Source organism: Pieris brassicae, chromosome 10 (assembly GCF_905147105.1).
Source record: "Pieris brassicae chromosome 10, ilPieBrab1.1, whole genome shotgun sequence".
Lineage (NCBI taxonomy): Eukaryota > Metazoa > Arthropoda > Insecta > Lepidoptera > Pieridae > Pieris > Pieris brassicae.
This window is the reverse complement of record NC_059674.1, coordinates 6,514,275-6,533,486: the sequence shown is the minus strand read 5'-3', so window position 1 is coordinate 6,533,486 and position 19,212 is coordinate 6,514,275. Positions and strand designations below refer to the sequence as shown.

General features: G+C 34.3%; 1 protein-coding gene across 6 annotated transcripts in view; it reads right to left on the bottom strand.

The window, feature by feature from the left end:
- Positions 1-6,406: 6,406 nt before the first annotated feature.
- Positions 6,407-19,212, bottom strand: part of LOC123715516 (la-related protein 1) — a 53,217-nt gene continuing 40,411 nt past the window's right edge. For 5 of the 6 annotated variants that reach the window (XM_045670551.1, XM_045670554.1, XM_045670552.1 and 2 more), the window contains 15 exons: positions 18,968-19,047; positions 18,002-18,144; positions 17,179-17,332; positions 16,701-16,757; positions 16,410-16,541; positions 15,942-16,036; positions 14,927-15,034; positions 14,276-14,427; positions 13,500-13,608; positions 13,046-13,194; positions 12,177-12,310; positions 11,883-12,019; positions 11,548-11,637; positions 10,732-11,054; positions 6,407-9,789 (listed from right to left, as the gene is read on the bottom strand). In XM_045670551.1, the coding sequence (XP_045526507.1) occupies positions 10,973-11,054; positions 11,548-11,637; positions 11,883-12,019; positions 12,177-12,310; positions 13,046-13,194; positions 13,500-13,608; positions 14,276-14,427; positions 14,927-15,034; positions 15,942-16,036; positions 16,410-16,541; positions 16,701-16,757; positions 17,179-17,332; positions 18,002-18,144; positions 18,968-19,047 (1,622 nt within the window). In that variant the 3' untranslated portion in view covers positions 6,407-9,789; positions 10,732-10,972. The remainder of the gene's footprint in view (positions 9,790-10,731; positions 11,055-11,547; positions 11,638-11,882; positions 12,020-12,176; positions 12,311-13,045; positions 13,195-13,499; positions 13,609-14,275; positions 14,428-14,926; positions 15,035-15,941; positions 16,037-16,409; positions 16,542-16,700; positions 16,758-17,178; positions 17,333-18,001; positions 18,145-18,967; positions 19,048-19,212) is intronic. The other variant, XM_045670553.1, reaches the window with a different exon arrangement.

Sequence of the window (19,212 nt, the reverse complement as noted above, 5' to 3'; positions counted from 1 at the left end):
GATAATGATTATAGATTTTTTTGCTACCATTTTTGTATATTGGTCGTACTATGCCTGTTTTTAGTAAGTTAGGATATTTTTCAGTATAAATGCTCGTATTAATAAGGTTAGCTATGGCTACGTTGATTTTATTACATAATGTTTTAATATCCATAGCTCGTATTTTATCTGCACCTGTAGACTTTCTGTCGTTTAATGATTTAATTATCTTTGCAACTGATTTAGGGTCTGCTGACTGAAATCTCATACTAGTATTTTCTGCATGCTGGTAAGAGCTTTTATCTAACAGTGGATTTACACAGTTGGTTGCTATATTACTAATACTATTGTGGAAGAAAGTTGCAAATTTTTTTGCAATATCTTAACATGTAATATTTTGGTTTGCAAATGCGTTCTGTATAGCTACGTCGATGGATGTTTTAATTTTTCCTGTTAGTTGGTTTAATATATCCCATAGATTTTTTAGATTTTTTAGATTATTTTTATTAGCTTCTATATTGGTTCTAATTGTTTTATTTTTAGTTTTATTGACATAATTTCTGGTTTTATTATATTTTTCTTTGAGTATTAAGTTGTTTGGATCTTTTATATATTGAGTAAAAAGTTTATCTCTGTACTGACATGCTTTAATAATTCTATTATTAATCCAATGCTTACTATTTCGAAGAGAGTTAGATTTAAGTTTAACTGTACATTCAGATTTTTTATATGCTTGAGTTAATTTATTTTGTATGTATATGTTTTGTATATACCAATAGGACACTTCATTTCTATTGTCGGCTTCCAATCAATTTGCTCTAGAAGGATCGTTAATTTATTATTGTCAATTAATGTTTTATATGTTGGAACATCCCTGTGGCTGTGTTTTAGTGCAAGCAAGCACGATCGCTCGATGGTCCGCTAGTTTTGTGCCAACCGCTGCCGAGTATAGGTCGTGTGTTTGGGATGGAGCGTATATGTGGTCTATGCATGATTTTGTAATGGTACCTTTGTATAGTTCCGCCCTAGTGTAAGTTGTGATCCCACACATAAGCCCTAAACTGTGTAAAGTGTTGCAATATTTATGGTTTATAGGAATATCTAGCTTTAGATTTATATTAACGTCTCCCAATAGATACAAGTCAATATTTTTCTGACAGTTGTTCTTAATAATATTATGAAGTTCATCAATAAACAGGTTCTTGCTTAGGCTAGGTGGGCGGTAAATAGCACAAATTTGTGCAGTGTATTTTGTCTGAGTTGTGATGGTAAAAAAAAGTATATTCTCGAAATGTTGGCTTTTTACAATTTGCATATAAAATTTATGTTTCTTTTTTACATATACTAAGATACCTCCACCTTTCCTACCATTTCTGAGTGCCGAAAACATATGGTATCCATCTAAATTATACAGACAACTGATTCTATCAGAAATGTTTACCTCTGTAAGAACAATAACGTCAACAGCGCCAGCCGCATAAATACATTGCTCGAGACTAGCAAAGTATTTTATGACTGACCTTATGTTTATGTGTACACACAATAGATTTAAATGTCTACTAGGAATTTTACTCACAAAATAACTTATGTTTATACAGTCTTCTAATTCACAAATATCACTAGTTAAACTATCCATCTTAATAATAATAATTTATATGCATTTAATTTGGTCAGTTAATTGGCATTCTGTCTTTTTTTTTAGCACTTGTATATCCAACACTGATCTTAAGTTTTGTATTTTAGTGTTTTCATCCTTTCTTGCACGCACCATACCGTTTTTAAACCATACGTATTTAAATCTTTGTTTATTCTTTAATTCCTGTTTGGCTTCCCATAAAATGCTTTTGTTGTATTTAGTCATTGCTTCCCTGATGAATACTATTTTGTTATTGTTGGGTTCATAGGGGCAAACATCGGCCACCATAGTTTTAATGGTTTTTGCAGCTTTAATCCACTTTTCTTGGGTTGCTTTATCATTAAGTTTTACTTGTACAATGCCCGGTTGGTCGTTAATTTTGGGAGGGTAAACCATTTCGTTACGTAACGCGTTACGGCACCAGTCTGTCTAGCTTTCCTTTCTCTCACTATCTACTATCTAACTTCCAATCCATATTTGTGCTGCAGAGGCGGGCTGTTCGGGGTATAAGTTTTGTTTCCCCAAGAGAGTCGGTACGGAATATGTTTAAGGAATTAGATAGTAGGACAAAATGTAGTCAATATATCCTTGAATCCTTGTTGTATGTACAAAAAAATATAAACAAATAAAAACAAAAGGTGAATTTAACCAGTAAGATACTGGACACAGAACTTATCTAAGCGTACGACCTGCCATACTCCAGAAGATAACCCACAGAATAAACCCTTGTATGGAAATTGTAGTCGTTTTTACAACAAAGTCCCAAGGGAAATAAGAGAATTACGCTTGGATTTGCAGGATGTGACTGGCGACGTCACATCCGTTACATATACATACAATTTAAGTAATAAGCTTTTCTTAAGTTAAATTTCAATATTATATAGTTCAACTTATATTAGTTATCGCTTCCGTCGGGCGTCTCGAGACGCACACTTTTTTCATTTCTTTAGGTACTCTTCTTTATTTTATTATTAGGTTCTTTAGGTACATTGAGAGGAATTCACTGTAATGATACAAAATTATTCTTATTTTAATTTCATTAAATGCCAACATTGTTTGTTTATACAAGGCTGTTTCAATTCCATAATATTCCAGGACAAAAAGAAATGAGAGGGTAGAGATAACCTTCGTACTATACAAAGATTTGCCTCCATTAAATTTCATTCACATCCGTCACTACTGATTGCAAAGTCAATCGAAATTTCGTAATTCATCATTCCAAGTTAGCGATAAGCGTTGAACTATTTTGAAATTATATTATGCCAGAAGTATTGAGATCTTTTTAATAGCTATTTAACTGTGGTGAGCTTTCAGACAGCGTGTACATATTCAAGTACTAATATGGTTAGAGCAGGGGTTCCCAGAGGTCGTAGTCGTTTACATTAGCTCGAACAGTGAAGGAAAACATCGTGAGTAAAACCGGCTTGCCTTAGATCCAAAAAGTCAGATCAGTCAGCTACAGAATGCTGATCACCTACTTGAATATTAGATTAACAAATGATCATGAAACAGATACAGAAATCTCAGATTTCTGTATCTAAATAGGTTGTAAGCCCAGACCTAAATAGGTTGTAGCGCCGCTGATTTATTTATTTTATAATATGGATTACATTAAGTTTATGTTTTATTGATATAGAAGGGATACCGCCAGAAACCCGGTAAAATGAAATCAAAGAGATCGCGGGGTAAATAGTCGCGAAGATGAGATAAAAGAGGAAGAATTCAGAGGCCTTTACTCCGTCGGAGAACGTATTATTATTAAATGCAATAAAACATAAACTTAATGTAATCCATCCTTCGGTATAACTTTCTAAGCGCTTTCCAGGGAACGATGTCACCGAAGTAATTCTTAGTTATTGAAGGTGTCGCTACAGTTTATTACATATAATATATATTATTTGAAATCTTCTACGGCCTTCATTTAAGAATAAATGTTATTAACAATACACTTTCAAGATCACGAAAAAACCCCGATGTGACAAGTGTAAAAAAACTTTCGTGTGTAAAAAAGCATACAAAAACACTACAGGACAAACCATTCCGTGTGGTTTGGGTTGGGTTTAGATGTCATGAGTGCAGTAAACTTTTTCCTACGACCAGGGACAAATGGGACTATTTGTGGAAAGTAAGCATAAGAACTCTTTCAATTTGAATATAATTTTTTTAACAGTGGCAGGGCAGGAGGCTCTTCTGGTGTTACTTGTTGGAGTTCCGAAGTCTTCGATGTTTCTTACGAATTGGGCACGCTACGTTTTTGATGTCATTGAACTACACAGTTACTTAAAATATAGGAATGTTTTCAGTTGCATCAGTTATTTATTTCTTGTTAATTTTTTGTAAACATTTTTCAGTTTTTACTTTCAACTATCTTCAAGAATTTTATATAGAAAAATACGTTTGAAGACGGATACAAATAATACAAGATTTTTTGAAAGTATTTGTTTGTAAAGTATGCGTCAGTGCATAAAAGGAAGGCGCCAGATATCACAAATGCCGATAGTGAAGTGCATTATTGTATATTTTATTTTTGAAGTGAAACTTCTTTATCAGCGTTGGAAAAAAAATTAACCGTCACATTTTTCCTTTACGCGCCATTTTTTCTTGTCCCTGGTACCAAATCAGGCGACTACCACGACAATATGAATTTTGAAAACTACGAAAAATGGCTCCGAACCCAATTAATGCCCAACCTACAACCCAGTTCCGTCGTGGTAGTCGACAACGCGTCCTATCATAATAAGCAGTGGGATCGCGCACCAACCTCTAATTCTAAAAACGCTGATATGCAGGCCTGGCTCACTGAAAAAGGTATACAGTACGAGGAAACACATTTGCAACCTCAGTTATACAATTTAATAAAGATCAACGAAGATAAATTTAAAACATTTTCGATTGATCGAATCCTAGCTGAACGAGGTCATCAGGTACTGAGACTACCACCATACCACCCCGACCTAAATCCGATTGAAATGGCATGGTCGGATATTAAACAATATGTAGGCAGCAAAAATATAAAATGGAGTGTCAGTAAATGTATAGACCTAATACAAGAAAAGGTTTTACTAATGGATACATGGGATTGGCAAAAGTTGTGTAAAAAGGAAGAGCAATATGCAAAGAGTGATCATGTCGTGGATTTGGTAACAGAACAATTCATTATTCATGACGATGGAGATAGTTCCGAGGATAGCAATGAATATAACGCTAGTGCCGACGAACGAAGCAGTCCTGAGCCCGGGCCCTCAGTAAGCAAAAGGCCTTGTCGCGAGACCATTGAAGGCGTGATACCGTTCTCTGATTCAGATTAATAAAAGATTACAAATTAAAAGATAATGTTTTTATTTTTCTACATCCCATAAACTTGTTAAAATATCTTAGGTCTTTTCTGGAAATACATTCTATGTACAGACACTTTTTTACTGTCTTATTATATCTTATAGATAGGTAATATTACTTACATGCGCGACAGTAATCATGCGCAGCAGCTATCCTTCACATTTCGTTCAGCTTAATATCGTTATTTAAGGTAATCATTAATCAAAGTGGCATATAATGTATTGCGTGCGCGACAGTACACATGCGCAGCAATCCCTCCACGTATCGGCCAGCGCTAGACTTATGCCCGGTTCACATTATTCCAGTCCAGCGCTGGCATGCTACTGGAATAATGTGAACCTGCACTGGAATGTACCATCCAAGTGATCAATCCAGTCCAGTTGACTGGAATGACTGTCTATTTTTCATTCCAGCTAACCCAATCCAGCGCCACTGGAATAGTGTGAACGGCCAATCCAGTGCTTGAATACACGTTTAACAGTGAACACACTTTGTTGTTATTTTATGGAATTTTATAGGTAATTCCGAACAATGAAATTAACTGAAAACTAAACTCTTCAATTTGTTTATTTGTACAGAGAACATGTGTGTTTGTGGGATATCACTTCGGAATTATACTTATATTATATTATATATTAACTTTGATTGTATGCAAATAGAAGGTACAGTAGAGGATGTAAAAAATCAAATCAAAATCTGTATTCCAAGGGATCTTCTTTTGCTGCTGCAAAAGCATTGCTGAGCCTCATTTTTCATTTCTTTCGCTAATCCAATTTCTCACCCAAATCCGGTTTTTTATTTTTAGTTCTTCTTCCACTTCATCAACTACTTCTTCTAACAGTAATAATTGAACAGTTTTAAAACAATTTCTTCAACTTCTTTCTTGAAAGCATTGTCACTGTAGTGTTACCGATCTAACAGCTTTTGAATGACTGGAATAATGTGGACGTTCCATTCCAGTCCAACACTGGACTGGAATGACTCACTGGATTACTGGACTGGAATAATGTGAACCGGGCATTACGTGCCGTTGCCTATACGTGTGACCACTAGTACACGCACACATTTGTTATTTTTAAATACACCACACACACGTATAATGCATTTACAACAGTATATGTTACCATTTATTTTCGACATTATTGTGTTGGCTTAGTTACTGTGTATGTATTTTTGTGACAAATAAATAACTGTTTTCGCCTGTGTAACCATGGAGTTTACTTTCGTCACAGACTGTTAGTTTAAGAATGACAATTACCAGTATTACGTCATAGGGATGGTGCGACGCCATTTTGCCTAGGAAAGCGTTTTGGCGGGTTCTTGATTTGTCTAATTTAAATTGTTAAAGCCAATACTTAAAAATAATTGGTTTCGGTTCTATAGTTCATTATTAGCTCCTTGTTATGTACGGAAATAAAAATTGAGTCCCAGAGGCAGTTAAAAAAAACACGTGAAGTTTTCTTATTAATTTATTTATCAATATAATAATATGTATATTATGTATAACTTACAGCCTTCTACATGCCAGTCGGGATGCGTTTATTAAGAGGATTTAATTTTGAAAAAAAGTACACCTCAATTTGACAAGATAAAATGAACCCAACCACAACCAGCAATCAAGCATTATTTAAATTTCTTAATTCTCAAGTACACTAGATTACCGACTAAAACAGTTTCTATATTTTAATAACAACGAATAGTTTTTTGCATTGGAAAGCACATCAAGGTGTAATATTACGTTACAAGTAAAATATAGAAACTCATTAATTTTGACCTACTATCAGTATTATACAAACAACCGTTTAGCAAATTAAAATCAAAAAATGTAACTCAACAAATTTTCACTGGAAAAGTTAATTTACACCACTTATAACAGCATTTTTTTGTATTTTCATTTATACAATAATCCTAAATTTTAAGTTTTTATCATCGTCTCCTTTGGCGTTCTTTCGAAAGAAATTGCAACAAAATACCTACTAACTTAAAAACTTAACAAATCATACTGTTGCTGTATAGTTTTAAAACCTCTTCGTTTTAGAGTCAGACATTCCCAATTTGTTCAACATGAATTCGCTCGTGTGACTGATTAGTCTACTTGCGCACTTCGATACATACTAAACCTTCTTTTGTATCTATTGCACAGCGTAAAACAAACATTTGTGTGTTAACAGCCACTCTTAAACCCCGGTAACCTATAAATTTGACACCGTATAGCGTTTCTTAAAACTTTTTTTACAACCAAAACGTACGTGATATTAATTTTAAAACTATACCACAACACCTCGATCGCTTCCGAAACTCCCGCTTAATATGGGGACGGTATAAAAAATTTTTACAACACAGAAATCGTCGCAATTTGCCTTGCCATAGCCAATAAATGACAGATAAATTCCCAGCCCCATAGATTCTCGAGTTTTAAGAGATACAGAAAACAAATATTTATTTACTATACGTGAGGGATATACTTAAAGATATAAGCAGTCTTGCTAAGCTATCAGATTATTAGGTAGGCCTCTAAATTCGTTATTTTTATGAACACTTGAATAAAATAAGACGTGATGTTAATGATAATATCTAAACATACTTACGATTTCTGTGTTGAATTGTAAAAATAAAAATGCTAACGGTTTTAAAATATATTAGGAACTATGTTTAACATGATAGAAGCGACCAAAGCGAACTAAAAATTACTATAAAGCACGCGGCTCCGGGTTCTTGGTAACGGAGATTAATTTTTTTGTATGGCAACCGCGTACTTAGCTTACGACATTTTGGCGCCGGTGACACTCAATTTGACGTTTGACACGAAAGAAATCAAAAACCATAGAGAATGTTTTAATTCATCGTTTTATTCAGAGTTATGGGGTTGTGTAAACTAATTTTAACAGCAAATTGATATCACCGAAATCCAATGAATCGTTAGCACTTAATATTAATAAAAAAAGCATCCTTATACACTAGAAAAAAAAAAGAAAAAATAATCGTCACACCCTTAACTTTGTTTATATTAGTGTAATATACATAAGATTATTTAGCCATGAATTAATCAAGAAGGAAGAGGATTTTGTTCAACTTCATTGAATTTTTACATGTTAATCGCGGTGAACTTTTAAAGGAAATTCGTCTCTCTAATTGAAAAATTCATTTGTCAACCTAACATCCGAATAAAAAACCATATTGAGCAAGTTAGTGCAACTATTTTTTGACACGTCTGTATTAAAATCACATAATTTGTAAACTCATGAGAATTAGATTGACGTTGAGTGCATTTTAGTATATAGACGAAATGTGAGAACGTCAATATTGCGATTTAACTGTCAAGCTGTCAATGTCAGCTGTCGAATTCAGTTTGAAAAAGGAAAAATTTGTGCTAATTCAAAACGGCTATTTAGCACAGACGCGTCATAAAAACTGAACGTGATCAATACATGTCTATACTTAATCTAAGCGAAACTCACGAATTATACAAAAAAACGAAATGTACGTCGTCGCAGGGATGTTGTGACATCGTGTGTCAACTGTCATGTGTCTTGACAGTTGAAGTATGAATATTGACATTCCACCTATAAATTGGCAGATCGATTATGCTAATAATTATGCGAATAAAATATGTACTCGACAGCTACAATCTTCGCTCGCTAATGCGATAGTGACGTTATATGGGGCTCTTTATTTTTCTATGTGATTAAAAACTATCAGGCCATAAAGCCAAATTGTTGAGAAAGATTGTTAAATATCAATTTCTAGTAAGACGACCCCAAACATCCCCGCGAGTGGCCCATTACGTGCATGCAACCTTAAAAACAAAATAAAACCCATATGCTTTTTGTGTCGTGAACAAATTGGCAGTTTTTAAAAGGAATAACTTCTCACATTTAGCGTTTCAGATATCTATATTTAGTAAGCAATCTAAGAATTATTATATCGTATCGTTTCCAAACACTCGAAACCATCCTTTAAAATTAACATATAAAACTAGCACTACCGAAAATAACTTTTTACAAATTTCGTCTAAATAGCATAATAGCCAGTCTTTCCGACAGATTTTCCGGGGCCAAAAATAGTTCGGGACTAACGGAGAATTGTTAGAGGCACGTGTAATTAATATAAACTTATTATTGGTTATATTTTAACAGTATACAGTATACAGATAGATAGATTATAGTAAATTTTATTTTATATAATTCCCGCTAGACCCAAATGAAACGTAACTGTACAACAGATACCGGTCTTAGGACAACCGCGAGCGATTATAACGGACATTTTTCCAAAACAGATTTTTTCATTTAATTAATAAAGAAAGTTAAGTTTCCGAAAAGGATAGATGAAGTTTTGGCTATTGAAAAATGGAACTAACACGTCTTTGTCGAATGACAAAAAGGAAAGAGCCTATTTCTGCGCCGGAGTTAATTAAATATGGTAGAAATTAAAATGGGGAGAGAGCCCCTAAAGTGCTAGGCAGCAACAATCGCCCATCAAATTTGTATGGAAAAGACCATGCGAGAAGCGATCCTGTCACCCTCTGAGAGCCTGGTATAAATTGACAATCTGTCAAACTCGCCCGCCATTGCCCATAGACACGACAGCACCACAGTGTTGCCACTTAACTACCAAAAGCTACTGCCTTATTCCGCATCAACGCCTACTTAGCCAAAGATTTTTTAACGATTTATTTGGATTAATCTAGATATGCGCACAGGCAGTAGTACACTAAGATGCTATTTTTGAAATCAATGTATATTAACAATGTCAAAAATATATATAAATATAGTTCGTAATATAACTATAGCTACTGAATGCGTGCAACGCCGTAGCCTTATTGTCGATGCGTTTACAAGCTGTGGACAAAGAAAAGAACATTTATATAAAAATAATCAAATAATATTTTAATATAAATTTACTGAATGGAAAGTGCCGTTTTCTGTCAAACGAGTTTGATAAAACGAAACGGCCATAATGTTAACACATTTTGTTATTTAAATAAGTTTATTTAGTAAATTTATACTTATACACTGATAATTATCCTCATTCATAAGGTTACGAATATTCGTTAAGGATTATTTACAACAAACAATATGTAGCCACACTGCTAGCTGCAGCTGTTATCATTATATAGAAAGAAATATATATAGGAAAAAAATAGACGAATGACACTGTAGTATGGAGATAAACCTCAGAGTAATATAAATTCTAATCCATAAGTCACTATAGTTTTGGTGTTAATATTATTTAATAGACTTATTGAACTTGTGAATTGTGAACTTCCCAAAATAAAAATGAATAATGCAAAGGGAGTAACTTTAGAGTTCTTTGTCCGATCTTCTCAGAACAAGGCCTCCTGGTAGAATAATGAACGGATGGCGTAAATTTGAGATGCTTAAGTGTACAAATTGTACCTGAATGATTAAATAACTTTAGAATAATTTTATCATTTAATTCATTTTTTAAACAATAGATGGCGTTGTGCATGTATAAAACGCGATTGCATAACGACATCCTAGATCAGTATGGCCGAGCTACGCTCGCCAAAACAGCCCGAGCTGAGCTGTAATGGCGCTTAAGGCCAACAGCGAGATTCCATTAAAAAAAACATCCTAGATATATATAGTATTTAGAATTTAATATTAAAATTAAATTGTTCCCCCCCGTCTTAGGTAGATAATAAAATAGTATCATATGTGTCATTCTGTTGATAAGTTGCGTTTTGTTTATGGACGTCTAACGGAAATATGGAGAGATATTTGACAGAAACTTATGTATACAAAGTTCGAATAACTCACCTATGCTTCATTCACACACAGCCTGCAATCCCAGAAAACCGCGAGGTCGCATCGTGACCGAAGTAAAACCGGTGATAACCGGATTCGACCGGTCGGTACCGTCGAGAACCGGTTACATACACTTAACACTAGCGTTCAACACTTTGGGTCCATAAGATTTTTTGAATTTTTTTTTGTTTTATTTATATAAAAATGCAATGTCCTATAATTATACGAACGGCTCAGTCTATGTATATACACGTTATGTACGTTCGTCTGTACGCATCACTGCGTACGCGCCGCGACCGGCTGCTTCATTTCTTGATCCGGTTTTGATTTTGGTGCTGAAAACAAAATAATATTATTATCCTGTTACGCATTTTGTTATTTAAATTATATACAGGATGTTATTAGATTAAAGATTGTTGTGTCAACATTGCACCCATACACATCATAAAAACGTGTCTGGAACGCCTTGGCGACACGTTCTCTATCGCACTACTTTCGCAGTAACTCAGAATAGTTATGAAATCTATTCCAAGTGGACATTCAGTGCAAAATAGTTAGCCTTCAGTAGTTCTTTCTCTTCTTTTAAACGCATTCCAATAAATTATTGCATGACTGGACACAAATACAAAATAGTTCAAAAACATAGGGTCATAGAAATAAATATATACAATAATAACATAGCTATGTTTTTTTCAAATTCTGCCCAAGCTCGCAGCAACGCAGCAACAAATTCGCAGTTTCTCATTATACAAATAGAGAGAGAGAAAAAGAGTTACCAAGAGGATAAATTATATTTGGAAGTCGTGAAGATATAAAAAATGTAGATACCTACGCCTAGTCCTGTTGATAGCGACAACGCTTTGGGCGCCGCAAGAGCCAGCTCGGCCGCGTTCGTTGTTGCCAGATGTGTTTGGAGCTCTACAAAAATTATGCTTTATTAGACTAAGTCACTACCTCAGCCATTTAAGAGTTCTTTTAATTTTATGAAGAAAAGGCATTGTGTGAATACCGGGTCGAAATTATGACCTACGGAAGTCATGTTTAGGGTTAAATCTCGACGTGGGTCAGGCCAGCCACTTAAAAAAACAGACACACAAAAATGGATGTCCCATTTGCTTCTTTACATCAATTCATACAATTGAATAATGTCAGCTTTTACTCACTTGAAATAGTTCCTGTGGTGCTGATGGTGTGGCCTATCGCTTTCGGACACAGATCTGTGTCTGTCGTATGGCCGGGCGTGGGGCCCGCGGCCTGGTGCATTGGGCCCTTGCGCACCCAATAGTTCGTTCAATTGGGGCTGGAATATGATAAATAAACGTTAAATGAGGGTAGTTTCAATCATTCTTGTGTGTACATTCGTGAAAGAATTAACAAATGATTTAACAAATTTACAACATAAAAACAGGGGTAACGTCATAATTTATATTTAAAATGACGGTAGAATCAAATCTTACCTCAAGTACTCTGAAGTCCTCGATAGTGTTAAAGTTGGCGAGGTATCCTTTGAGTTTAGGCTCGACTTGAAGCGCTGCAGCATGTTTGTAGTATTTCAGGAACGCCCAGAACTTTTCTAATCCATATAATTGACCTAAAATGAAATAAATAAAATATGTTTTAAACAGTTATTATTGGAAAATTACAATTATCAATGACGAGTATGCATAGTGAATGTCATGGATGAATCGACAGCAGTATGTCAGGACCGGATCCGTGATCTCTGCCTACTCCTTCGGGAAAATAGAGTGTTGATATCAATAAAGTCGATGCATTATTAACTCAGGCTTCGGGTCTCACAGGTCGGCACTCACAGGTCTTATGGAGAGATGTAGTGATGTGCGTAAGAATTCGAGTGCATATCGAAAACGGAATAGGTACGATCGATATGCTAAGTATTGATAGGAATAATTTTTCGCTATTAGAAAATAAATTATTTATAGAGCATATTGCGTAACGAAACGTAATGTAATGAGAGTCATAACAAAAATTCTTATATTTACATTTATAGAAAAATAGCAACCCTAACTTGTAACGACCAATCAAGAGTCAGAGTTATCGAACCCGTTATCAACATAACGGGTTGCATTGCGTACACATTCCTACAGTCATTGATATTTATTGCCCGATGACTTAGTTTAAGATGCATTAATAAGAAATAGGATTAATATCGTGTTTTTTACGATATAAATACCAAAATTGTTCAGATTTATTTTCTACAATATATATAAAGAAAAACTATTACTTTATGCCACATCAAACAAACTATAATTTAAATATCTTATAAAAGTATGTTTTAAAAGAAGTTTATAAAAAAATATCGACTCACCACCATTCTCATAGTCCTGCATGGTTTCAGTTTGGAAGTCTTGGTACAGCTCCGGACGGAATTTACGCTCGAGTCCGTATGAGTAGAAACGGAAAAGGCATTCGAGGCCGTAACGGAAACCAGCAACAGCGTCTTCATTCGCCAACGCTCTATACAAAATAATTAACAATTAAATCGTGAATTCTTTTTTTTTTTATACATAATAAAAACTGCGACTACCCTCAAAATATAATTTTAACTTCTTTACAAATCAACAACTGAATATAGGAATTGATAATACAAATAATAATTTCGTGTAGAAAAATTATGAATTATGAACGACAACTATTATGACGTACTTTTTACACAGAACATCGTAATTAAAAAAACCAGTACTTTAAAAGGTACTCTTAGTTGAGAGACGTTTATAGATAAAAGTATCATGTAACTCAATTTCAGATTCAGTATTTCTTACCTGAATTCATTGTACATGGTCCTGTTAAAGTGGTCCCGAAGGAAGAAGGACCAGAAACGGAAAAGTGTGTTCATCTCTTGCGACTGACCGATTCCGAGCTTCTTGCGTTCTAAATTAAATCAAAATTTTAATATGGCAATCATAAATCTTTTAACTAGAATTGGCACAATACCGATTGGCAGGCTTTCATTCAAAAAAAAAACTAAGTTACAACTCGGAATCTTAACCGATATTATTATAGGAACAATGAATGATGCTATCAGATCCTCTACAAAATTGAATAAAACTAACTCAATATTGCTATTTAAAAATTAGAAGCAAACAGTGTGAAAAAGAAAAGAAATACGTTCTAGATAGAGACTGTTAAGCCGGAACTACATTACGAAATTAGTGGCCTGCATATGAAATGAGTTTCACGAATTTATTTTCTTAAAATAATTAGTATCGTGAAATCCACAGTAACCATAATCCAGTAAGTAATGCACTAACCATGGCTAAATTATTGCATGTTTTACGTAAATATTAAATAATATGTGAAGCTGTTGCTAAAACTAATAATGTTTAATTTCCTGCCACTAATTTCGTAATGTATGTTAGTTACGCAAAAATATTTATGATAGTTATTTATTCCAATAAATGTACAAAATAAAGACTGGCTATAACCATTTTGTTCTAAAATGCTAGTTTACAAAGGTTTTTCATAAACAATATTATTGCAACAATCATTAAATTAGGAAAATTTATCTCAATCTCTCTACCTATTGGACGATCTTTACCTTTAAGGCACCGTGAGTGATATTTGTGATAGGCCTGTTGCGTGAAGTGGTTCTCTCGCAGCAATCCGTGCGAAGGGTGATGGAAGGCAGGCAACGATTGAGGAGCTGAGCCGCATGAAGAGCCTAGTGTCGGTGAAGTGCCGAGGGAAGACCTACAAACATATTTATATAAGTCAACGTATAGACAGCCATCGTGGAATTTGAGGCCGTTTTTGTCCTTGTTTTGAAAGTAATCCTACTTTTAATATGAAAAAAAAATGTATCTAAACGAATTATCAATTATATTAGTTTCTTTCACCACTAGACCAACTGTCATTGGTCTCACTAGAAAAAAATATCCAACTTCAAATGTCAAAATATTTCTACGTACAGAAACACAGTTTCGACACAGTATGGATATGTCAAAAACTTTATAATTGTTCAAAGGTATACAAAAGGTAGACAAACAGTTTTTAGCACACAATAGAAGTCCACTAAAATACATATACCAAATGTACGTATGTGAAACTAACCGTTTTTAAAAGCCTAAAAAGAGAAATGTGGGTACTAACGAAATCTTTTAAAATGACGGTAGACAACAAATATATCACGGTGTTTTAACAGTCGGTGAAAACACATTGGTTCTTAATGATTTAGAAATGATTATCTCACCCGCTATCCCTATGATGTCTCCTATGCTCGCGGATGTCCATGACCCACCCGATGTGATGCTCCACTGGAGGGTTCAAGCTGTGCCGTGTCTTGTGTTTGCGGCTGCTTCTAAAACAATTAAATAAAACTTTCAGATGTCACATTTATAACTCACGAGTAAATTTATTAGAAATATTTAATTTAAAAAAAAACACGTGCAATTCACACGTGGTAGAAGTGACAACAAAATTATAAAAATAATATGTAAATTAGACTTTTTCCCCAATCCAAATGTATTAAATAAGTCAAAAAGTAGAGCGTTCAAGTATTACGTCACGCAAGTTTTGACCATGAAACGAATCGCAACGTTTTCTGTATCCAATAGTAAAACGTTTTGTGACCACCCCCGGTTACTATTTATACCTGAAACTTACCATTATGTGGTGTAAAGTACTAGAAAGTCGAAAATAATATTAACAATAACGCGTAATTCAATCCCCGCCCCGCATCGTAACGTTTTACAAGAGGAAAAATTCGTTACGTAATACTTGAATGATCCCTAAGTAGTTCAATTATAAAATTAGATCAAAATTAATTATTAACATGCTGTAACAACAACAAATTTGGCAGATACAAGTAAGCTGAAATTTGTCTGACATATGCCTTCTTTGATCAGACATCATACTATCATGAGGACGTATTTTTCTTTCGTTGAAGATATAACTGAGAACCTCTCGTATGTGAGCATTGAAAAAACCCAAAGCCTGCTCGATTTCTCTTTGCAACTCTATCTAGATATCTAACTCTAGTCTATGTATGTCCTCTTATTCAGTTATTAAGCAATATTTCTACGAGTGGCAAGTTCATGCTATAAACGTCTTCTCTTTCTCCCTCTCTTACTCCTTCACTCATGCCATCACTTTTTTCTTTTTTTATATACGCAAACGTGCTGTTAAATGATACCAACGCCGAGAGGTCTAAATTTGGTCCTCTTTTTTCTTGTAGAACGAGAAGTCAAATTGGTTCGGAAACTCACATGACATCAGTGGCGTGGGGGTCCTTGCTGGCGGCGTAGAAGCGCGCAGTGCGTCTTGGCCGCTTCACCTTACCCGCTTCGTTTTGGGACTCCATCTGTTCCAAAAAAAATAATTATAATTCATATATACCAAAATATAGAATTTATTGTAAGTTTTAGATGTAGCGTTAAAAATGCTAGTAAATTAAAAATAATTATATTTTTTTCACAATACAGAACATTGCATGATATGACAATACCATAATCTGTATTGTTAAATGTAACTGGACACAGGTATAATTTATATATATTAAATTGAATCTTATGTAAAACTATATGTATGTACGTAATTTTTTAAAATCATTCCAAAAATTGTGTGTTTTTTTTTAATTATTTCGACATTACATTTTTTCAGAAATTTTACGTTATATATATTAGTGGACCTAATATAGGAGCTTAAACCATCATATACAAAAAAAAAAATTATACCTGTTGCGTTTGATGCGGCGGCGGTGGCGGAGGTTCCGCGGGGTTGCTGTGCTTCTCAGCAGGAACAGTGGCTTCAAACTGCTCACGACTGATCAAGGACACGGTGCGGTATTGACTGCCACCACTGTTACACTGCACAGGGAATTATTTATGTAAAACTTTTATTTACAACACAACAATACAATTGACTAAAATCTAAACATTTTGATAAAGTCGCAAAGAATATTGCCGAAGCTGCGGTTGGAAGCCAGTATTTGCATCATAAAAATTGAAATACATTAAAAATATTACCATAGAAAATTCCCCCCACAAATCCTCTTCATAGCGTCGGAGTCCATCTGTGATCACCTGCAATTCATCGAATAACAATTATTTAACTTTTCAAACATTTACCAAAAAATTAATAGCATCAACATCATAATGAGATCTCGCGTACAAAACAAAAAAGAAATAGATTTGCCATTTTGTTTTCCAGATAATTCAAGGATAAAAATGATTCAAATTCGCTGAGTATCACTCCCGTATGATAAACGTATTAGATTTTGACATACGGGAGTCAGTTCGCGCTGAGACTCGACTCTGAATCTTAACCTAACACTCCTAAAGTGTTTTTTAACACCCATGTCTTGGAATAATAAAGCCTGAGCCTACTGGTAACACTCCGGGCGTGCCGGACATCCATTTTAAAGAGTTATGAAACAGATAGTGCACTTGCATCTACATAATTTCCTAATACCTATAAGCCGCTATCAGAAAAGCATTATTTTACCTGCTCCAAGTCCTGAGTGATCTTAGTGCGAGTGGACCAATCGCCTTGACGGTCGTAGCCGTCATGTTTAGGCGCCCTGGTAGTCGTCTGGGTAACGATGAGCAGCCGGCCTATGTCCCCGTCTGTGAACTCCGATTCTGATTCGTCGTCAGACCTGACAATGAAAATATTGTATTTATTAAGCGAAATATTACATTTTAGTTTCGTTCTGATAAATTTATAGCAACAAATATTCTTATAAAATACATTGATATTAAAGAAAACACTTTTTTACCGAATTGAACAAAAGATGTAACAAAAGACAATACTATGTACATTGATTATTATTTTTATGGGACAATGGCTACCAAAAATTATATAAAAAAAATTTTTTTAGGAGTATAACAGCATTTCGTTCCAAACATTAATTATATTTCTAATTTTAGGAAAGTTTTAGTACGTTAGTATTAAGTGCTAAACAGTGCGAGAAAAAATCGAGCACAAGAACAGAGTGTCTTCCCATTAATAGAGACTGTAAGTAGTGTTATTGGATACTTCGTTATGTTAAAAAACCTTTTTAGTAAATTAGGTTAGACTTAAATTACTTATAGTCTTAAGTTAAGCTAGATCTTAATGTTCCATGATGTCTTAGCAAAGACACATGTAAAAAAAATGTTGTGTCAACATTGCACCCATACACATCATCAAAACGTGTCTGGAACGCCTTGGCGACACATTCTCTATCGCACTACTTTCGCAGTAACTCAGAATAGTTATGAAATCTATTCAAAGTGGACATTCAGTGCAAAATTTATATATTAAGTAAACGTTTAAGTTCACTCACCAGGCGTCTGTGAAGGTGTTATGCCTCGGAGGGGGCAAATCCAGCTCTTCATCCAGCTGGAAGTGCAGCTCTTCGCGAGGCTCCTCGGGTTCCTCGCGTGCGTTACCTCGCTCGCGGGACCCAGCTTTTGTGCGACGTTTCACCTGTTTTGGAAATTACATGTAAGAAAAAGTCTGTGGACCACATTCGTGTTTCAATATTGGGCCTTTATGGTAAATATGACCAGAGCGGAGGAATCAAGAGGGAAGGACCGCAACTGGTCTACGCACACCCCATTGGCAGCAGAGGTGATTATATATAGTCAAGACCGGTTACGACAACATCGTTTAGAACAAAATATCGATATACAAATATCGGTTATATTGGTCAAAATCAAAGGGTGAATTCTATGTATTAAGTACTTTAATAAATGTGTGTGTGCACTAGTGCACACACATAAGATGTGAAACTTCTTTATGACCTTATTTTTCGAAAATGATATACTTTATGCAACAGAAATTGGTTAAATAAAATAAATTAATAAAATATGAATAAGTTTATCAAAAGGCTTTCATTATCATAGACAAATAATATCATGAATACAAATAATACAATTATTTCATTTTACCTTATTACTGCTAAGATTATTACAAAATTTCATTAATTGTAATAGAATTATTACTATCATTGTTATCGTTATTATGTATTTTTGTTATTCATAGCTTCGAATCTTTTTGTGTAGAAAAAACAATAGAAAAAAGGTATTTAATACATTGATAGTTCTATTATCTAGTTAAATAGTTTATAAATATCACAAAATTATATTAAAATATTATAATAAATATAAATATAATTACATAAATGTTGACTTTAGCTAACTTCAGGTTAATTTTTTGTGCCGGTGCGCACGCGCATCGTAAAAATTTACTCTCATCGTTTTTCCCTAACGCGCCAAAAGAAGAACTTCAAAAAATCACTTCAACTAACCTCTGTCCAAACATTAGGATCAGCAATTTCATTGTTAGGGCTGCTTAGCTGCTCCGTTGCTTCTTTTTCGATTGGTTCCTCTGTAATATACCATATTTTTTTAAACCCAGCTCAACAAGCGAAATCTTTATACTAAAAATGATGACGATGACGTCACACTATAAGTGCCACGTTAGAGTGGCCGTTATATGACCGGATACTGCCACGGAGACCGTTTATTAACGTTCGTCAGTCAATTTTAAAGA